General features: G+C 45.2%; 1 protein-coding gene across 1 annotated transcript in view; it reads right to left on the bottom strand.

The window, feature by feature from the left end:
• The window catches only part of inpp4b (inositol polyphosphate-4-phosphatase type II B), a 613,166-nt gene that overhangs the window by 387,827 nt on the left and 209,557 nt on the right, over nt 1–15,782 (bottom strand). Inside the window, 1 exon segment of the mRNA XM_055647772.1 lies at nt 4,212–4,296. Within this exon segment, the coding sequence (XP_055503747.1) occupies nt 4,212–4,296 (85 nt within the window).

Below are 15,782 nucleotides of genomic sequence, written 5' to 3'. Positions count from 1 at the left end.
CGCTACAGTGGCATGGTAGATATTTTTTAAAGTCCTGTGATCCAAAGGGGATGGATTAATGTTTTGGAGGCCTGAGAGGCCAATCGCCATCACCAGCCGGGGGCTTTGACTTTGACTCTGACATCGGGGGGGGGGGGGGGGGGGGGGGGGGGGGGGGGGGGGGGGGGGGGGGGGGGGGGGTGGGGGGGTGGGGGGGGGGGGGGGGGGGGGGGGGGGGGGGGGGGTGGGGGGGGGGGGGGGGGGGGGGGGGGGGGGTGCAGTGGAGAGATAAGTTTTTTTTTTTGGCCTTCCATCACAGCGATGTGATGGATGTTTATGTAAATTATGTTGTGTCTTGGGTCTATTTGTTTGTAATGTATGGCTGCAGAAACGGCATTTCGTTTGGACCTCAAGGGGTCCAAATGAAAATTAAATTGAATCTTGAATCTTGAAATGCAACTACAGGAAACTTAAGTTCAGTGAATTTGATAATTAAACCTGGAATTAAAAGACACTAGCAACAAATCCATGAAGCCGCTGCATTCCCTTAAGCATCCATTTGGGTTTAATACCACCCTCTGGTGAAGGGAATGTGTCACCCTTAAACGATATACATATGACTAGTGAGTGATATGAGTCCGAAGAAGGGTTTCGGCCCGAAACGTTGCCTATTTCCTTCGCTCCATAGATGCTGCTGCACCCGCTGAGTTTCTCCAGCATTTTTGTGTTCCTACATATGACCATCTACCACTGCTAAGTGATTGACTGTCAAGTGCCCTTTGATATTGTTATTTCACAATGCCAGACAATGTGGGAGCACCCATACTACATAGACTGATGGGAATTCAAAAATATGGCTCACCCCCATATCATCAAGGATAATTAGTGGGTGGGTGGTCAATAAATGCATGCAGCACCCACTTCCTGCAAATGGATCATTTCATAAAAACTACCCCCTTTGAGTTGAGGTTTACGTTGCGTGCTCTGGGGATATCGGCTATTTGTTCAGCCTCTGAACCACTACATTTGTAATTGCTGTAAGTCAAGTAGGCTCAATGGTCAGACTAGCTTGAGGTGAGCCACAATGCCATCCTCAAGTTCTCTCAGTAGATGGCCACATCAACCTGAGACCCATCTTGCACCAATGGTCAGGAACCAAGGAACATAAAAAATACACCATTTCAGTTCAAATTAAAATGACCAAAAATTAGAATGCCCAAGATATGGTAGAGTTTGACTACAAACGTTGACTACAAACTTCAGATTGAAAAGGAATACCAGGAATTATTTGTACTTTGGGTGGCTTAAAGTTATATGCTCTTTCACAGCCATTTTAATGCAATGTTTTCACTGCTCACCATAGGCCATGAGCACTAGTTTGGTGCAATTCAATGGATATCAGCGGCCTGTTGTCAAAGGTTAGTAAGTGCTGGCAAATCATACTGCATTTACTAGAATGTTGCCTGGGTTTCAAAAACTAAGTTACAGAGAAAGGTTGAATAAGTTAGGTCTTTATTCTCTGGAGCGCAGAAGGTTAAGGGGGAACTTGATAGAGGTCTTTAAAATGATGAGAGGGATAGACAGAGTTGATGTGGACAAGCTTTTCCCTTTGAGAATAGGGAAGATTCAAACAAGAGGACATGACTTCAGAATTAAGGGACAGAAGTTTAAGGGTAACATTAGGGGGAACTTCTTTACTCAGAGAGTGGTAGCGGTGTGGAATGAGCTTCCAGTGGAAGTGGTGGAGGCAGGTTCGTTGGTATCATTTAAAAATAAATTGGATAGGCATATGGATGAGAAGGGAATGGAGGGTTATGGTATGAGTGCAGGCAGGTGGGACTAAGGGAAAAAAAGTTGTTCGGCACGGACTTGTAGGGCCGAGATGGCCTGTTTCCGTGCTGTAATTGTTATATGGTTATATGAAGTTTATCAGCATCCCTTGCTCAACTTCCCACAAAATGTACTCTACAGCAGGGACAGCAGCAGAACTGTAAAGAGCAGCACGCTTGGCTGATGTTATTTTCCCTTCCATAGCTCACGGTAGTCGAGTTAAAAACAAGCACCTCACTCTGTGATCAGCGGGCTCAGCACAGCTTAGGAATCGAACAAGGGAATTTCCTCATCTGTAGATCAGAAATAGGCAATTCATTCACCCAGCAAATGAACTCATTGTTGTATCTCTGGCCCGTGTTAGCCTACAATGCATTCCACTTCCAAATTGTGTTTCAACTAAGTGAAAAATCTGACACCTTAGCAAAACAGTACATTGGATTGGTTCTTTGAAAAGTAAAACAATTCTGCTACAAAGCAGCCCGAGGCTAAACTGATCACTACTGACTCGATATAGGTATAAAAAAAAATGCTCCCAATATTCTTTGGCAATTGGAAATACACATAAAATAAATAGTGAAGGTTATCATCCCTCAGTCTGAAAAAGGGCCCCAACCTGACAGGTTATCTATCTATGTTCTCCAGAGATGCTGCCTGACTCGCCGAGTTACTCCAGCATGCTGTGTCTTTTATTCAAACAAGCATCTGCAATTCTGTGTTACTACTTTTCAAAAAAACAATATATGGTTGGTCAATAAACATCTTCGAGCGCCAACCACCACAAGATCAAACTATTGCCAGTTGAGGGGCGCAACATAGAAACATAGAAATTAGGTGCAGGTGTAGGCCATTCTGCCCTTCGAGCCTGCACCGCCATTCAATATGATCATGGCTGATCATCCAACTCCGTATCCCGTACCTGCCTTCTCTCCATACCCCCTGATCCCCTTAGCCACAAGGGCCACCCTAACTCCCTCTTAAATATAGCTACGTGGACAGATGGCAAGTATTCAAGTCTCTGGGAGGATGAGGTGGGGGAGGTTGCAGGTTGAGGAGCCTCAGTGGAGATTAGTGTATCAGAGCAGGCGAGGCCTTCCTGGGATCACCGCTTGGAGCTCCGGAGTGTTGGGCTGCTGTTCCAACATCGCGGAGCTGTGTGTGCGGAACTCCCAACGCGGGCGGCGCTGACTTTAACTGGGACCCTTAGACTGCACTTGCACACACATCACCCTATAGGGCATGTTAATACATACTGAACAGTTCAGTTTATTGCTTTACAGATACAGTGTGGAAACAGGCCCAACAGGTCCGCGCCGACCAGCGATCACCGCATAGTAACAACATCATACCCCCACTAGGGACAATTTTTACATTTACCAAGACAATTAACCTACAAACCTGGACGTTTTTGGAGTGTGGGAGGAAACCGAAGATCTCGGAGAAAACCCACGCAGGTCACGGGGAGAAATACAAACTCCGTACAGACAACACCTGTAGTCGGGATTGAACCTGCATTCACTGTAAGGCAGCAACTCTACCGCTGTGCCACCATGCTGCCCACTGAAGGAAACAGCGGATTCTACCAGCTAAACGCTTACTTCACTTGAGGAATGTTTCGACAGTCAATCTCACGGTATACATAAGAATTGCACATTGAGATCGAATTTCTCAATCTGTTGCTGTAACGTGTGATTTCAACCACTCTCTGGGATTCTAGTCATTTAATTAAAATGCTAACAGAAAGGTTGTCCACAAATTGATCAGGGAGTATAGAAGTCGGGAGGTCATGTTGCAGTTATACAAGATGTTGGTGAGGGTGCATCTAGACTATTGCGTTCAGGTCTGGGCACCATGTAACAGGAAATATGTTTTTAACAAGCTGGAAAGGGTGCAAATAATATTTACGATGATGTTATCAGGACTTCAGGGCCTGAGCTACAGGGAGAGGTTAAGCAGGCTAGGACTCTATTCCTTGGAGCGCAGGAGGATGAGGGGTGATCTTATAGAGGTGTAGAAAATCATGAGAGGAATAGATTGGGTTGATGCCCAGAGCAGGGGAATCAAGAACCAAGGGACATAGGTTAAAGGTGAGGGGGAGAAAGATTTAATAGGAACCTGGGGATAACTTATTCACAGAGAGGGTGGTAGGTGTATGGAACGAGCTGCCAGGGGAGGTAATTAAGGCAGGTAGTATCACAATGTTAAAGAAACATTTGGACAGGTACATGGATAGGACAGATTGAGAGGGATACGGCCCAAAATGCAGGCAGGTGGGACTAGTGTAGATGAGACATGTTGGTGGGTGTAGGGGAAAGTTGGGCTGAAGGGCCTGTTTCGAATAGTTATAGAGTCAGTCACACCGTTGCATCATTTAAAATTGCATATCTGTTATCAATACTCACTGATGGTTAATGCTGAGAACTTGCTATCTCTGTATTCCAGAATGGAACATCGTTCCAGGACTATTACTTCAGCAGGACCTGATGTCTGTAGGAAATGAATGGAAGAAATCACAAATCAGAGCAGCTCTACCAATGGTTACGTTATTGTTCTGTGGGAAATACTCAGCAGCTATTGAAATGGTCCACCTCTCTTGCAATAAATTAACTTCACGGATTAGAGAAGACAAAGTCTGCATACAACATTCAATTGTTGCAGGTCACTTAACTAAGCTCAAAAATGCTTTTTGTACATTAAACAAAATATTAACATTGTCAATTTAAACACTTATTGGTCGAATGTACCCAACTGTTCCCAAAATACTTTCAGCAGAAACGTAATTACAATCTGACATGGTACGATAGCTGATATAGAAAATGTTATTGTCATGGATGCATAGTAATATTTATTAAGAAATGGCTAAAGCATTGTTCAATGAAATTTTGTGAAAGCAAAATGTCTTAAAAATGTTAAGGGGCTGTCCCACTGCGGCAAACTAATCTGTGAATTAAGACGAGTTTGCCCTCGACTCAAACTCACAGCATGGCCGACACGAGATCCTATGAGGTCACTGGAACTCTCCAACATGCCTCAGCTAGGTCGTGGAAAAATATTTCAGCATGTTGAAAAATTTTCAGCGAATAAAATTTGGTCGGCATGTTTCTTTTTAACTCGTAGTGCAGTGGAGTGGGGTCACTATTTAGTTACAGGCAGCTGTAGGCAATCTCCTTCCCTGACCGGGCATTTTGATTGACTTGAAACATTCTACGCCCATTTTATTTTCTGCATAAAATGGAATGAGATTGTTTCAGGTTGACAGTTATTTACCACAGAGGTCAATATTGGGCCCCTAGCTATTCACTGTCCATGCCTCATATGAAAGAAACAGATTCTCATATTTCTAGGGTTACTGACAAAACCATCCCTAGATGGAAACTGAACTGTGAGATGTGTGCAAAATTATAATTGAAATGATATTACAAGGTTAAGCAGGTGGGCAAGATTGCAGATAGAGTCAAATGGGGTAAGATACAGTTATCCACCTTGAAGGATAAAATGTATTTGTTAAGTGTTTGAAAAAAATGTTACCATTAGCATGCAGAGGGAGGGATCTTGATGTGCTGTTATCAAGAAGAAGGTACTTAATATACTGATAAGACAAAACCATTTGCTTAATTGGGATGCTCCCCTTGGGAAATTGAACTGGTGAAATCTCATGTAGAGTAATGTGTGTGACTTTTGCTGTGGTGGATGTTTGTGTTAAATTTTTATTGTGTATTGTGTGTTCTTTCTCACATATAAAACATAGAAACATAGAAATTAGGTGCAGGAGTAGGCCATTCGGCCCTTCGAGCCTGTGCCGCCATTCAATATGATCATGGCTGATCATCCAACTCAGTATCCCGTACCTGCCTTCTCTCCATACCCCCTGATCCCCTTAGCCACAAGGGCCACATCTAACTCCCTCTTAAATATAGCCAATGAACTGTGGCCTCAACTACCCTCTGTGGCAGAGAGTTCCAGAGATTCACCACTCTCTGTGTGAAAAAAGTTCTTCTCATCTCGGTTTTAAAGGATTTCCCCCTTATCCTTAAACTGTGACCCCTTGTCCTGGACTTCCCCAACATCGGGAACAATTGTACCGCTGTTGTATCGCTGCTGACATATTCATTTCACTTGCACTTTATGTGCAATGTGACAAATAAACCCGTATTGTATTGACTGCAGGCAACAACATTTCGTTCAGACCAAAAGGTCTGAATGACAATAAAGGAATCTAATCTAATCTAATCTAAATTTAAACAATAACCAACTCCTCCAGATGTTCAACCTGGGATTTTTCTTTCCTTGGTCAGAAAACTTAACCTCATTACAATTATTGATCTTAAGGTGAAAATCCTCAAATATTGACAATTCTACCAGGAAGAATTTGGTCTGCTTTGGACAAAACAATTCCCCACGTGCCCAGCACACTAAAACACCTTTCACTCAAATACGTCTCAGGATTAACAACACGCTGATGCATGTGAGGGAAATCCAAGATTATCAATTGAAGGGGAATTATTCTCTGCCTTTGATAGACAAAGGTTCAAATTTATTTATCACATGCACCATAAGGTGCAGTGAAATCAATTTAACATGCAACGTTACAAAGGACGCAATACACAACATAAGTACGTTTATTGGCCAAGTATTCACATACAAGGAATTTGCCTTGGTGCTCCGCCCACAAGTAACAACATTGAAACATAGACAATAGGTGCAGGAGGAGGCCATTCGGCCCTTCGAGCCAGCACCGCCATTCATTGCGGTCATGGCTGATCGATTGCAGTTGTGACCGATTGCAGGAGGATCTGGATCGATTGGCCAGGTGGGCGGAGAAATGGTTGATGAAATTTAACACAAAGAAGTGTGAGGTGTTGCATTTTGGAACGTCGAACAAGGGCAGGACCTACACAGTAAATGATAGGCCTCTGGGTAGTGTTGTAGAGCAAAGAGATCTAAGAGTACAAGTGCATGGTTCCATGAAGGTCGAGTCACAGGTAGGTAAGAGTGGTTGTCAGAGCCACTCAGGCTTAGGCTAGTTACTGTTGGCATGTTGTGACATACAGTGACAGTTACGAATGACTCAGAAATTATGAATGACAACATAATTCAACACAGGCATCCACTACAGCATTCTTCACTGTGGTGGAAGGCAATACAGTTCAGACAGTCTTCCTCCTCATCCTCCTCCCTTGTTCACCCGTGGTCGGGGCCCTGACCCACCGTAGTCGCTGCTACGGACAGCCCGATGTTCAAGCGCTCTGGTCGAGATGGTTACAAGATACAAGATACAAGATACATTTAATTGTCATTTGGACCCCTTAAAGTCCAAACGAAATGCCGTTTCTGCAGCCATACATTACAGACACATAGACCCAAGACACAACATAATTTACATAAACATCCATCACATCGCTGTGATGGAAGGCCAAAAAAACATATCTCTCCACTGCACTCTCCCCCTCCCCCCCCGATGTCAGAGTCAAAGTCAAAGCCTCCGGCTGGCGATGGCGATTGTCCCGCGGCCATTAAAGCCACGCCGGGTGGTGCAAGGTCGCACACCGGGTTCTTGATGTTAGAGCCCCCGGCGGGCGCTCGCAGAGTCCCGCGGCTATTCCAAGCCGCGCGGGGCGGTGATGTTAGGCCCCGCTCCAGGAGCTCCTCGACCCCGCAACTCGGGAGGGGGAAGTTGCCGTTGCGAGAGCCCTGAAAAGCGGTCTCCCTCCAGGGACCCGCGGGCTCCCGGTGCCGCCGTCCACAGACCTGCCGTTGAAGCCACCGACTCTCCGGTCGGGCCGCAGCATCAGCAGCAGCAGCGCTCCTCCACCGCTCCACCCGCTCCGGACTCGGCCAGCCCCGCGACGGTGACGGTGAGTCGTCGGCACCAGAGTCCCCGGTCTCTTCCTGTTGGAGGCCGCTCCTCGTTGCAGCCCCAACGATAACGGAAACCCGACAAGAAAAGGTCGGGTCTCCCGTGCAGGGAGAGATTAAAAAAGTTTCCCCCCCCCTCCCACCCCACCCCCACCCCCACACACACACCCCCCAACCTAAAATAACAAAAACTACACAGAAACACATAGACAGAAAATAATAAAACGTGGACAGGCTGCAGAGGCCGCTGCTGACGAGAGTCGCGCCGCCCACCGGTTGGAACAGGTCGAGCACACCCAGTGGCCCGGACCTCCCAAATCTGCCACCCATCTGTTTCTGTCAAACAACAAAATAACCACAAGGTGCTGGAGTAATGCAACGGGTCAGGAAGCATCTCTGGAGGACATGGATAGGTGATGTTTCGAGTCGGGATGCTTTTTTGAAGAAGATAGAAACATAGAAACATAGAAATTAGGTACAGGAGTAGGCCATTCGGCCCTTCGAGCCTGCACCGCCATTCAATATGATCATGGCTGATCATCCAACTCAGTATCCCGTACCTGCCTTCTCTCCATACCCCCTGATCCCCTTAGCCACAAGGGCCACATCTAACTCCCTCTTAAATATAGCCAATGAACTGGCCTCAACTACCATCTGTGGCAGAGAGTTCCAGAGATTCACCACTCTCTGTGTGAAAAAAGTTCTTCTCATCTCGGTTTTAAAGGATTTCCCCCTTATCCTTAAGCTGTGACCCCTTGTCCTGGAGTTCCCCAACATCGGGAACAATCTTCCTGCATCTAGCCTGTCCAACCCCTTAAGAATTTTGTATGTTTCTATAAGATGCCTATATAGAGGCTGCCTGACCTACTGAGTTACTCCAGCACTTTGCATTTTTTTGTAAACCAACATCTGCAGTTCCTTGTTTCTCCACGTTTCTGTCGACTGAGGAGATTAAGCCGGGATATAATAAGCAAGTTTATTTTACAATAGCCAAAGCAAATTAAATTAATTTATAAAGGATTTAAAAACATAGAAACATAGACTATAGGTGCAGGAGTAGGCCATTCAGCCATTTGAGCCAGCACCGCCATTCAATATGATCATGGCTGATCATCCAAAATCGGTACAACGTTCCTGCTTTTCCCCCCATGTCCCTTGATTCCTTTAGCCCCAGGAGCCAAATCTAACTTTCTCTTGAAAACATCCAGTGAATTGGCCTGCACTGCCTTCTGTGGCAGAGAATTCCACAGAATATCAACTTTCTGGGTGAAAAATGTTTTCCCTCATCTCAGTCCTAAATGGCCGAACCCTTATTCTTAAACTGTAACCCCTGGTTCTGGACTCCGCCAACATCAGGAACATTTTTCCTGCATCTAGCCTGTACAATCCTTTAAGAATTTTATGTTTCTATTCTATGATCCCCTCTCATCTATCTAAATTCCAGTGAATACAAGCCCAGTCGACCCATTCTTTCATCATACATCAGTCCTGCCCTGGGAATTAACCTGTTGAACCTACGCTGCACTCTCTCAATATCCTTCCTCAAATTAGGAGACCAAAATTGCACACAATACTCCAGGTGTGGTCTCATCAGGACCCTGTACAACTGCAGTAGGACCTCTATTCCGTTTGGGGAGTCTGCACCCCGGGGGCACTCCATGGCCTTGCTGTCTCCTCCCCTTCCTCCACAGCGAGCAGCACCGGAAATTGGAGGAACAGCACCTCATATTCCGTTTGGGGAGTCTGCACCCCGGGGGCATGAACATCGAATTCTCCCAATTTTGTTAGTCCTTGCTGTCTCCTCCCCTTCCTCAGTCCCCCTGCTGTCTCCTCCCATCCCTCAGCCTTCTGGCTACTCCTCCTTTTCCCTTTCTTGTCCCCACCCACCCCCGCCCCCGATCAATCTGAGGAAGGGTTTCGGCCCGAAACGTTGCCTATTTCCTTCGCTCCATAGATGCTGCTGCACCCGCTGAGTTTCTCCAGCTTTTTTGTGTAACCTGCAGTAGGACCTCCTTGCTCTTAAATTCAAATCCTCTTGTAATGAAGGCCAACATGCCATTACCTTTCTTCACTGCCTGCTGTATCTGCATGTTTACTTTCAGTGACTGATGTACAAGCACACCCAGGTCTCGTTGCACCTCCCCTTCTCCTAATCTGACACCATCCAGATAATTATCTGCCTTCCTGTTCTTGCCACCAAAGTGGATAACCTCACATTTATCCACATTATACTGTATCTGCCATGTATTTGCCCAATTACCCAACCTATCCAAGGCACCCTGCAGCCTCATAGCAACCACATCGCAGCTCACACTGCTGCCCAGCTTCGTGTCATCCGCAAACTTGGAGAAATTTGATTTCCAGAAGAGATTCCAGTGACACAAAATGCTGAAGCAACTCATCGGGTCAGGCAGCAAGAAACGTCACCCATTCCTTCTCTCCAGAGATGCTGACTGTCCCGCTGAGTTACTCCAGCATTTTGTGTCTACCTTCGATTTAAACCAATATCTGCAGTTCTTTCCTAGAGATTCCAATGATGGAGAAATCTAAATTCCTAGCCCCTGCACCAACTCCTCAGCTACACATTCAGATCCCCTATCTCATAGAAACATAGACACATAGAAATTAGGTGCAGGAGTAGGCCATTCGGCCCTTCGAGCCTGCACCGCCATTCAATATGATCATGGCTGATCATCCAACTCAGTATCCCGTACCTGCCTTCTCTCCATACCCCCTGATCCCCTTAGCCACAAGGGCCACATCTAACTCCCTCTTAAATATAGCCAATGAACTGGCCTCGACTACCCTCTGTGGCAGAGAGTTCCAGAGATTCACCACTCTCTGTGTAAAAAAAGTTCTTCTCATCTCGGTTTTAAAGGATTTCCCCCTTATCCTTAAGCTGTGACCCCTTGTCCTGGACTTCCCCAACATCGGGAGCAATCTTCCTGCATCTAGCCTGTCCAACCCCTTAAGAATTTTGTAAGTTTCTATAAGATCCCCTCTCAATCTCCTAAATTCTAGAGAGTATAAACCAAGTCTACCCAGTCTTTCTTCATAAGACAGTCCCTGCCATCCCAGGAATCAGTCTGGTGAACCTTCTCTGTACTCCCTCTATGGCAAGAATGTCTTTCCTCAGATATGGAGACCAAAACTGTACGCAATACTCCAGGTGTGGTCTCACCAAGACCCTGTACAACTGCAGTAGAACCTCCCTGCTCCTATACTCAAATCCTTTTGCTATGAAAGCTAACATACCATTCGCTTTCTTCACTGCCTGCTGCACCTGCATGCCTACCTTCAATGACTGGTGTACCATGACACCCAGGTCTCGCTGCATCTCCCCTTTTCCTAGTCGGCCACCATTTAGATAATAGTCTGCTTTCCTGTTTTTGCCACCAAAATGGATAACCTCCCTGTTCCTACCCTCACTAGCACGAGGTACTGGAAGGAACCCAGAGATAACCACCCTAGAAGTCCTGCTTTTCAGCCTCCTACCTAGTTCTCTATACTGACATTGTAGAACCTCCTTCCTCTTCCTACCCACGTCGTTTGTGCCTACATGCATTAGTAATTTGATAAATTATTAATGAATTAACAAGCATGTGGGAATGTGCAATGAAATTACACTGAAGAATTTATCCATGTGGTTATTTGACAACCGCATATTGTAAAATGACCGATTTGGCTTTGAAGAATGAGAAACAAATGACAAAATCATCAAGGCAACGACACAATCTCTACAAAGATCTTCAGGCAATCAGGACAGAATGCATGTGGTATCTATTTAAAATTCCACGTGGAGAGTGAGGATGTACATAGACCTTGGATTGAAACAGCTGGAAACTAAAGAGAGATAATCTCCACAATAACTGGATACCAGTTTAAAAGGCAGAATGGTAAATGCCACAACTGTCGTGACACACAAAGAATATTTGCATCACTATTTTGTTTCAATTGCATGGAGAGTTAAGGTAGTTAGAACATGGAATTATAGTTCCTGAGCACATATTAAATGAAAGCAAGCCTTTTTGAGATACTGATCAGATCATTTAACGGGTTAAGTGCAGGCAGGATACTCAACACAAAAATGAGACAAAGCTCTATTCAATTATGAAACCTATGCTTATTATCAAAGCATCTTTTGCTTTGAAACCATACCACGGCAAGTTCTAAAACTAATTAAATATAACCATGACAATTCAATAAATGGATGATCATCTCAATGAAAATGTAGAACATTTTTCAAGGTAAATGTTCCTGTAGATCAGTGTTTCAAGAGTCAAGATTGTTTAATTGTTATATGTACTGAAACAGAACAATGCTTGCAAACACAGTAATCAATAAAAAACATAGAAACATAGAAAATAGGTACAGAAGTAGGCCATTCGGCCCTTCGAGCCTGCACCGCCATTCAATATGATCATGGCTGATCATCCAGCTCAGTGTCCTGTACCTGCCTTCTCTCCATACCCCCTGATCCCTTTAGCCACAAGGGCCACATCTAACTCCCTCTTAAATATAGCCAATGAACTGGCCTCAACTACTTTCTGTGGCAGAGAATTCCACAGATTCACCACTCTCTCTGTGTGAAAGAAAAAAAATTCTCATCTCGGTCCGAAAAGACTTTCCCCTTATCCTTAAACTGTGACCCCTTGTTTTGGACTTCCCCAACATCGGGAACAATCTTCTTGCATCTAGCCTTTCCAACCCCTTAAGAATTTTGTAAGTTTCTATAAGATCCCCTCTCAATCTTCTGAATTCTAGCAAGTTAATATAAAGATTGATTTCTGTCTATAGTATTTAATTATTTAACAGTTCCACAAATTCTAGAGGTTCTAACAATCTAATTGAGAATGTATTAACGCACCAACCCTGTTCTGCTGCTACAGACTGTAGGAGAGGACAGTCAGTGCACAGGAGCACAGATTTAAACAACTGGACAAACAGAGACAATAAGAAACTAGTTTATCAACATCATATTTAAACATAATGATTTAAACGTTCAAGTAGTGCAGTTAAAAGGTAGCATTTTTCAGATAAATAAAATGTAATGATTCTAGTTGGTTATTTTATATGCTTTAAAACAAGTTGAACCTCATAAAAATTCATCATCTAATTTATAATGTTACTACCACAGCAAGTAAATGTTAAACTACAAAGGGACATTAATACAATGTAATTGAAGACAATGGGAAATAGCTCAACACTTCATTACAGCACAGCTGGCCACGAGCCTGTAAATTCTCACAAGATCACAAGGATATATCATCAAGTTGCTGATTATTTTTGAATCCTGCTGTTCTCCTGATCTGCTTGAGATTTATTTTGGCACCTATATCAAAAACCTTAATGCTGTCCTTATTGAAGATGTGTGCACATTGATATGTACCATTGTTCAACATGTGCAGCACTCTTTGATGGCTTGGAATGGCCGCGGGACTCTGCGAGCGCACGCCGGGGGCTCTAACACCAAGACCTTGTGTGCGACCTCGCACCACCCGGCGTGGCTTTAATGGCCGCGGGACAATCGCCATCGCCAGCCGGGGGCTTTTGACTCTGACTCTGACATCGGGGGGGGGGGGAGAGTGCAGTGGAGAGATAATTTTTTTTGGCCTTCCATCACAGCAATGTGATGGATGTTTATGTAAATTATGTTGTGTCTTGGGTCTATTTGTTTGTAATGTATGGCTGCAGAAACGGCATTTCGTTTGGACCTCAAGGGTTCCAAATGACAATGAAATTGAATCTTGAATCTTGAACTTAGCATTTCTAATCACTTATATCCCTTTCAACTGACATTAGTAAGGTTTGTTTAAGAAGGAACTGCAGACGCTGGAAAATCGAAAGTACACAAAAATGCTGGAGAAACTCAGCGGGTGCAGCAGCATCTATGGAGCGAAGGAAATAGGCGACATTTCGGGCCGAAACGCTTCTTCACCCTTCTCCGGGTTTCGGCCCGAAACGTTGCCTCTTTCCTTCGCTCCATAGATGCTGCTGCACCCACTGAGTTTCCCCAGCACTTTTGTCCTCCTTCGATTTTCCAGCATCTGCAGTTCCTTCTTAAACACGATCAGCAGCCTCACCAAAAATCATCATGGCCACACCCAATGGACTACAATTATCTGTCAGTGTATTTCTCTCTCAAAGAGTCTCCTACCCTATTTTTTGTCATGCACAAGAGCCTTGTGATTTTAACAAACACAAAGTACTGGAGTAACTCAGTGGTCAGGCAGCACCCCTAGAGTACATGGATGGGCAACCCTTCATCAGATTGATCCAGGTAGTGGGGTGAAAGCTGGAAGAGAGGTGGGGGCAGACAAAGCCAGGTCCTTGGTAGGTGATACAGGTGGAGCGGAGGGAGGGGGGATTTGGTTGGCATCTGGTTGGACTAAGACCAAAAACAAGAAGTATGAGATAAGGATAGAAAAGGCTTGAAATGTGAAGCCAGAGGAAAGGTGGAAGGGATCAGAGGGAGGAAGGGAGAAAGTGAGGGGAAATGCAGGGGGGCTGTTTAATCAAATTGGAGAATACAATATTCATTTTGACCAAGCGTAGGCTTGGCGATCGCTTCGCCCAACACCTCCGCTCGGTCCGCAATAACCAACCTGATCTCCCGGTGGCTCAGCACTTCATCTCCCCCTCCCATTCTGAATCTGACCTCTCTGTCCTGGGCCTCCTCCATGGCCAGAGTGAGCACCACCGGAAACTGGAGGAGCAGCACCTCATATTCCGCTTGGGCAGTCTGCACCCTAGCGGCATAAACATTGAATTCTCCAATTTCCGGTAGCCCTTGCTGTCTCCTCCCCTTCTCAGCTCTCCCTCAGCCTTCGGGCTCCTCCTCTTCCTTTCTCCTTTCTTCTCCCCGCCCCCCAAAACCCTTCCCTCCATCGGTCTGAAGAAGGATTTTGGCCTGAAATGTTGCCTATTTCCTTCGCTCCATAGATGCTGCTGCACCCGTTGAGTTTCTCCAGCACTTTTGTCTACCTTCAATATTCATTCTGTTGGGTTGTAAACCAAAAATTGAGCAGTGAATTATCTGTTTAGATAGAAACATAGAAACATAGAAATTATGTACAGGAGTAGGCCATTCGGCCCTTCGAGCCTGCACCGCCATTCAATATGATCATGGCTGATCATCCAACTCAGTATCCCGTACCTGCCTTCTCTTCATACCCTCTGATCTCCTTAGCCACAAGGGCCACATCTAACTCCCTCTTAAATATAGCCAATGAACTGGCCTCAACTACCCTCTGCGGCAGACAGTTCCAGAGATTCACCACTCTCTGTGTGAAAAAAGTTCTTCTCATCTCGGTTTTAAAGGATTTCCCCCTCATCCTTAAGCTGTGACCCCTTGTCCTGGACTTCCCTAACATCAGGAACAATCTTCCTGCATCTAGCCTGTCCAACCCCTTAAGGATTTTGTAAGTTTCTATAAGATCCCCTCTCAATCTTCTAAATTCTAGAGAGTATAAACCAAGTCTATCCAGTCTTTCTTCACAAGACAGTCCTGACATCCCAGGAATCAGTCTGGTGAACCGTCTGTGCACTCCCTCTATGGCAATAATGTCCTTCCTCAGATTTGGAGACAACTCTCTCAGCCTCCCCCCCCCCCCCACCCCCCCTCGTCCCTGTGCCCCATCCGGATGTACAGTAATGTCTCCCTTTCCCCCGCCCTCTACCAACTGTATTCCTAACTCTGGCTTCACATTTCAAGCCTCTTCTCCTTATCTCACAATTTATTATCTTTTCATCGCTGGCTTTAGTTGGACAAAAGGAAGGTGTCAATCAACCCCCACCCCTCTCCCCCACCAACAACGTACCAGACTTTGTCCCAACCCCACTTCTCATTCCTGTTTCTCCCCACTACTATAATCAGTCTGAGGAAAAGTCTCGATCCAAAATGTCACCTGCCCATGTTCTCCAGAGATGCTGTCTGGCCTGCTCAGTTAACCCAGCGCTTTTTCTTTTACCAAACTAGTATCTGAAATTTCTTGTGTCGACAACCTTGTGAATTAACTCCATAAAATGTTGCAGATTGTAAAAGTTTGCATCAGATTTTGAAGCCACCCATTTGCACACTACAACAATGTAGGTGCTTGCTTTAATACCTGTTTAAA

The sequence above is a fragment of the Leucoraja erinacea genome, chromosome 1, assembly GCF_028641065.1.
Source record: "Leucoraja erinacea ecotype New England chromosome 1, Leri_hhj_1, whole genome shotgun sequence".
Lineage (NCBI taxonomy): Eukaryota > Metazoa > Chordata > Chondrichthyes > Rajiformes > Rajidae > Leucoraja > Leucoraja erinaceus.
The sequence above is the reverse complement of the archived record's forward strand: the minus strand, read 5'-3'. Positions and strand labels throughout refer to the sequence as shown.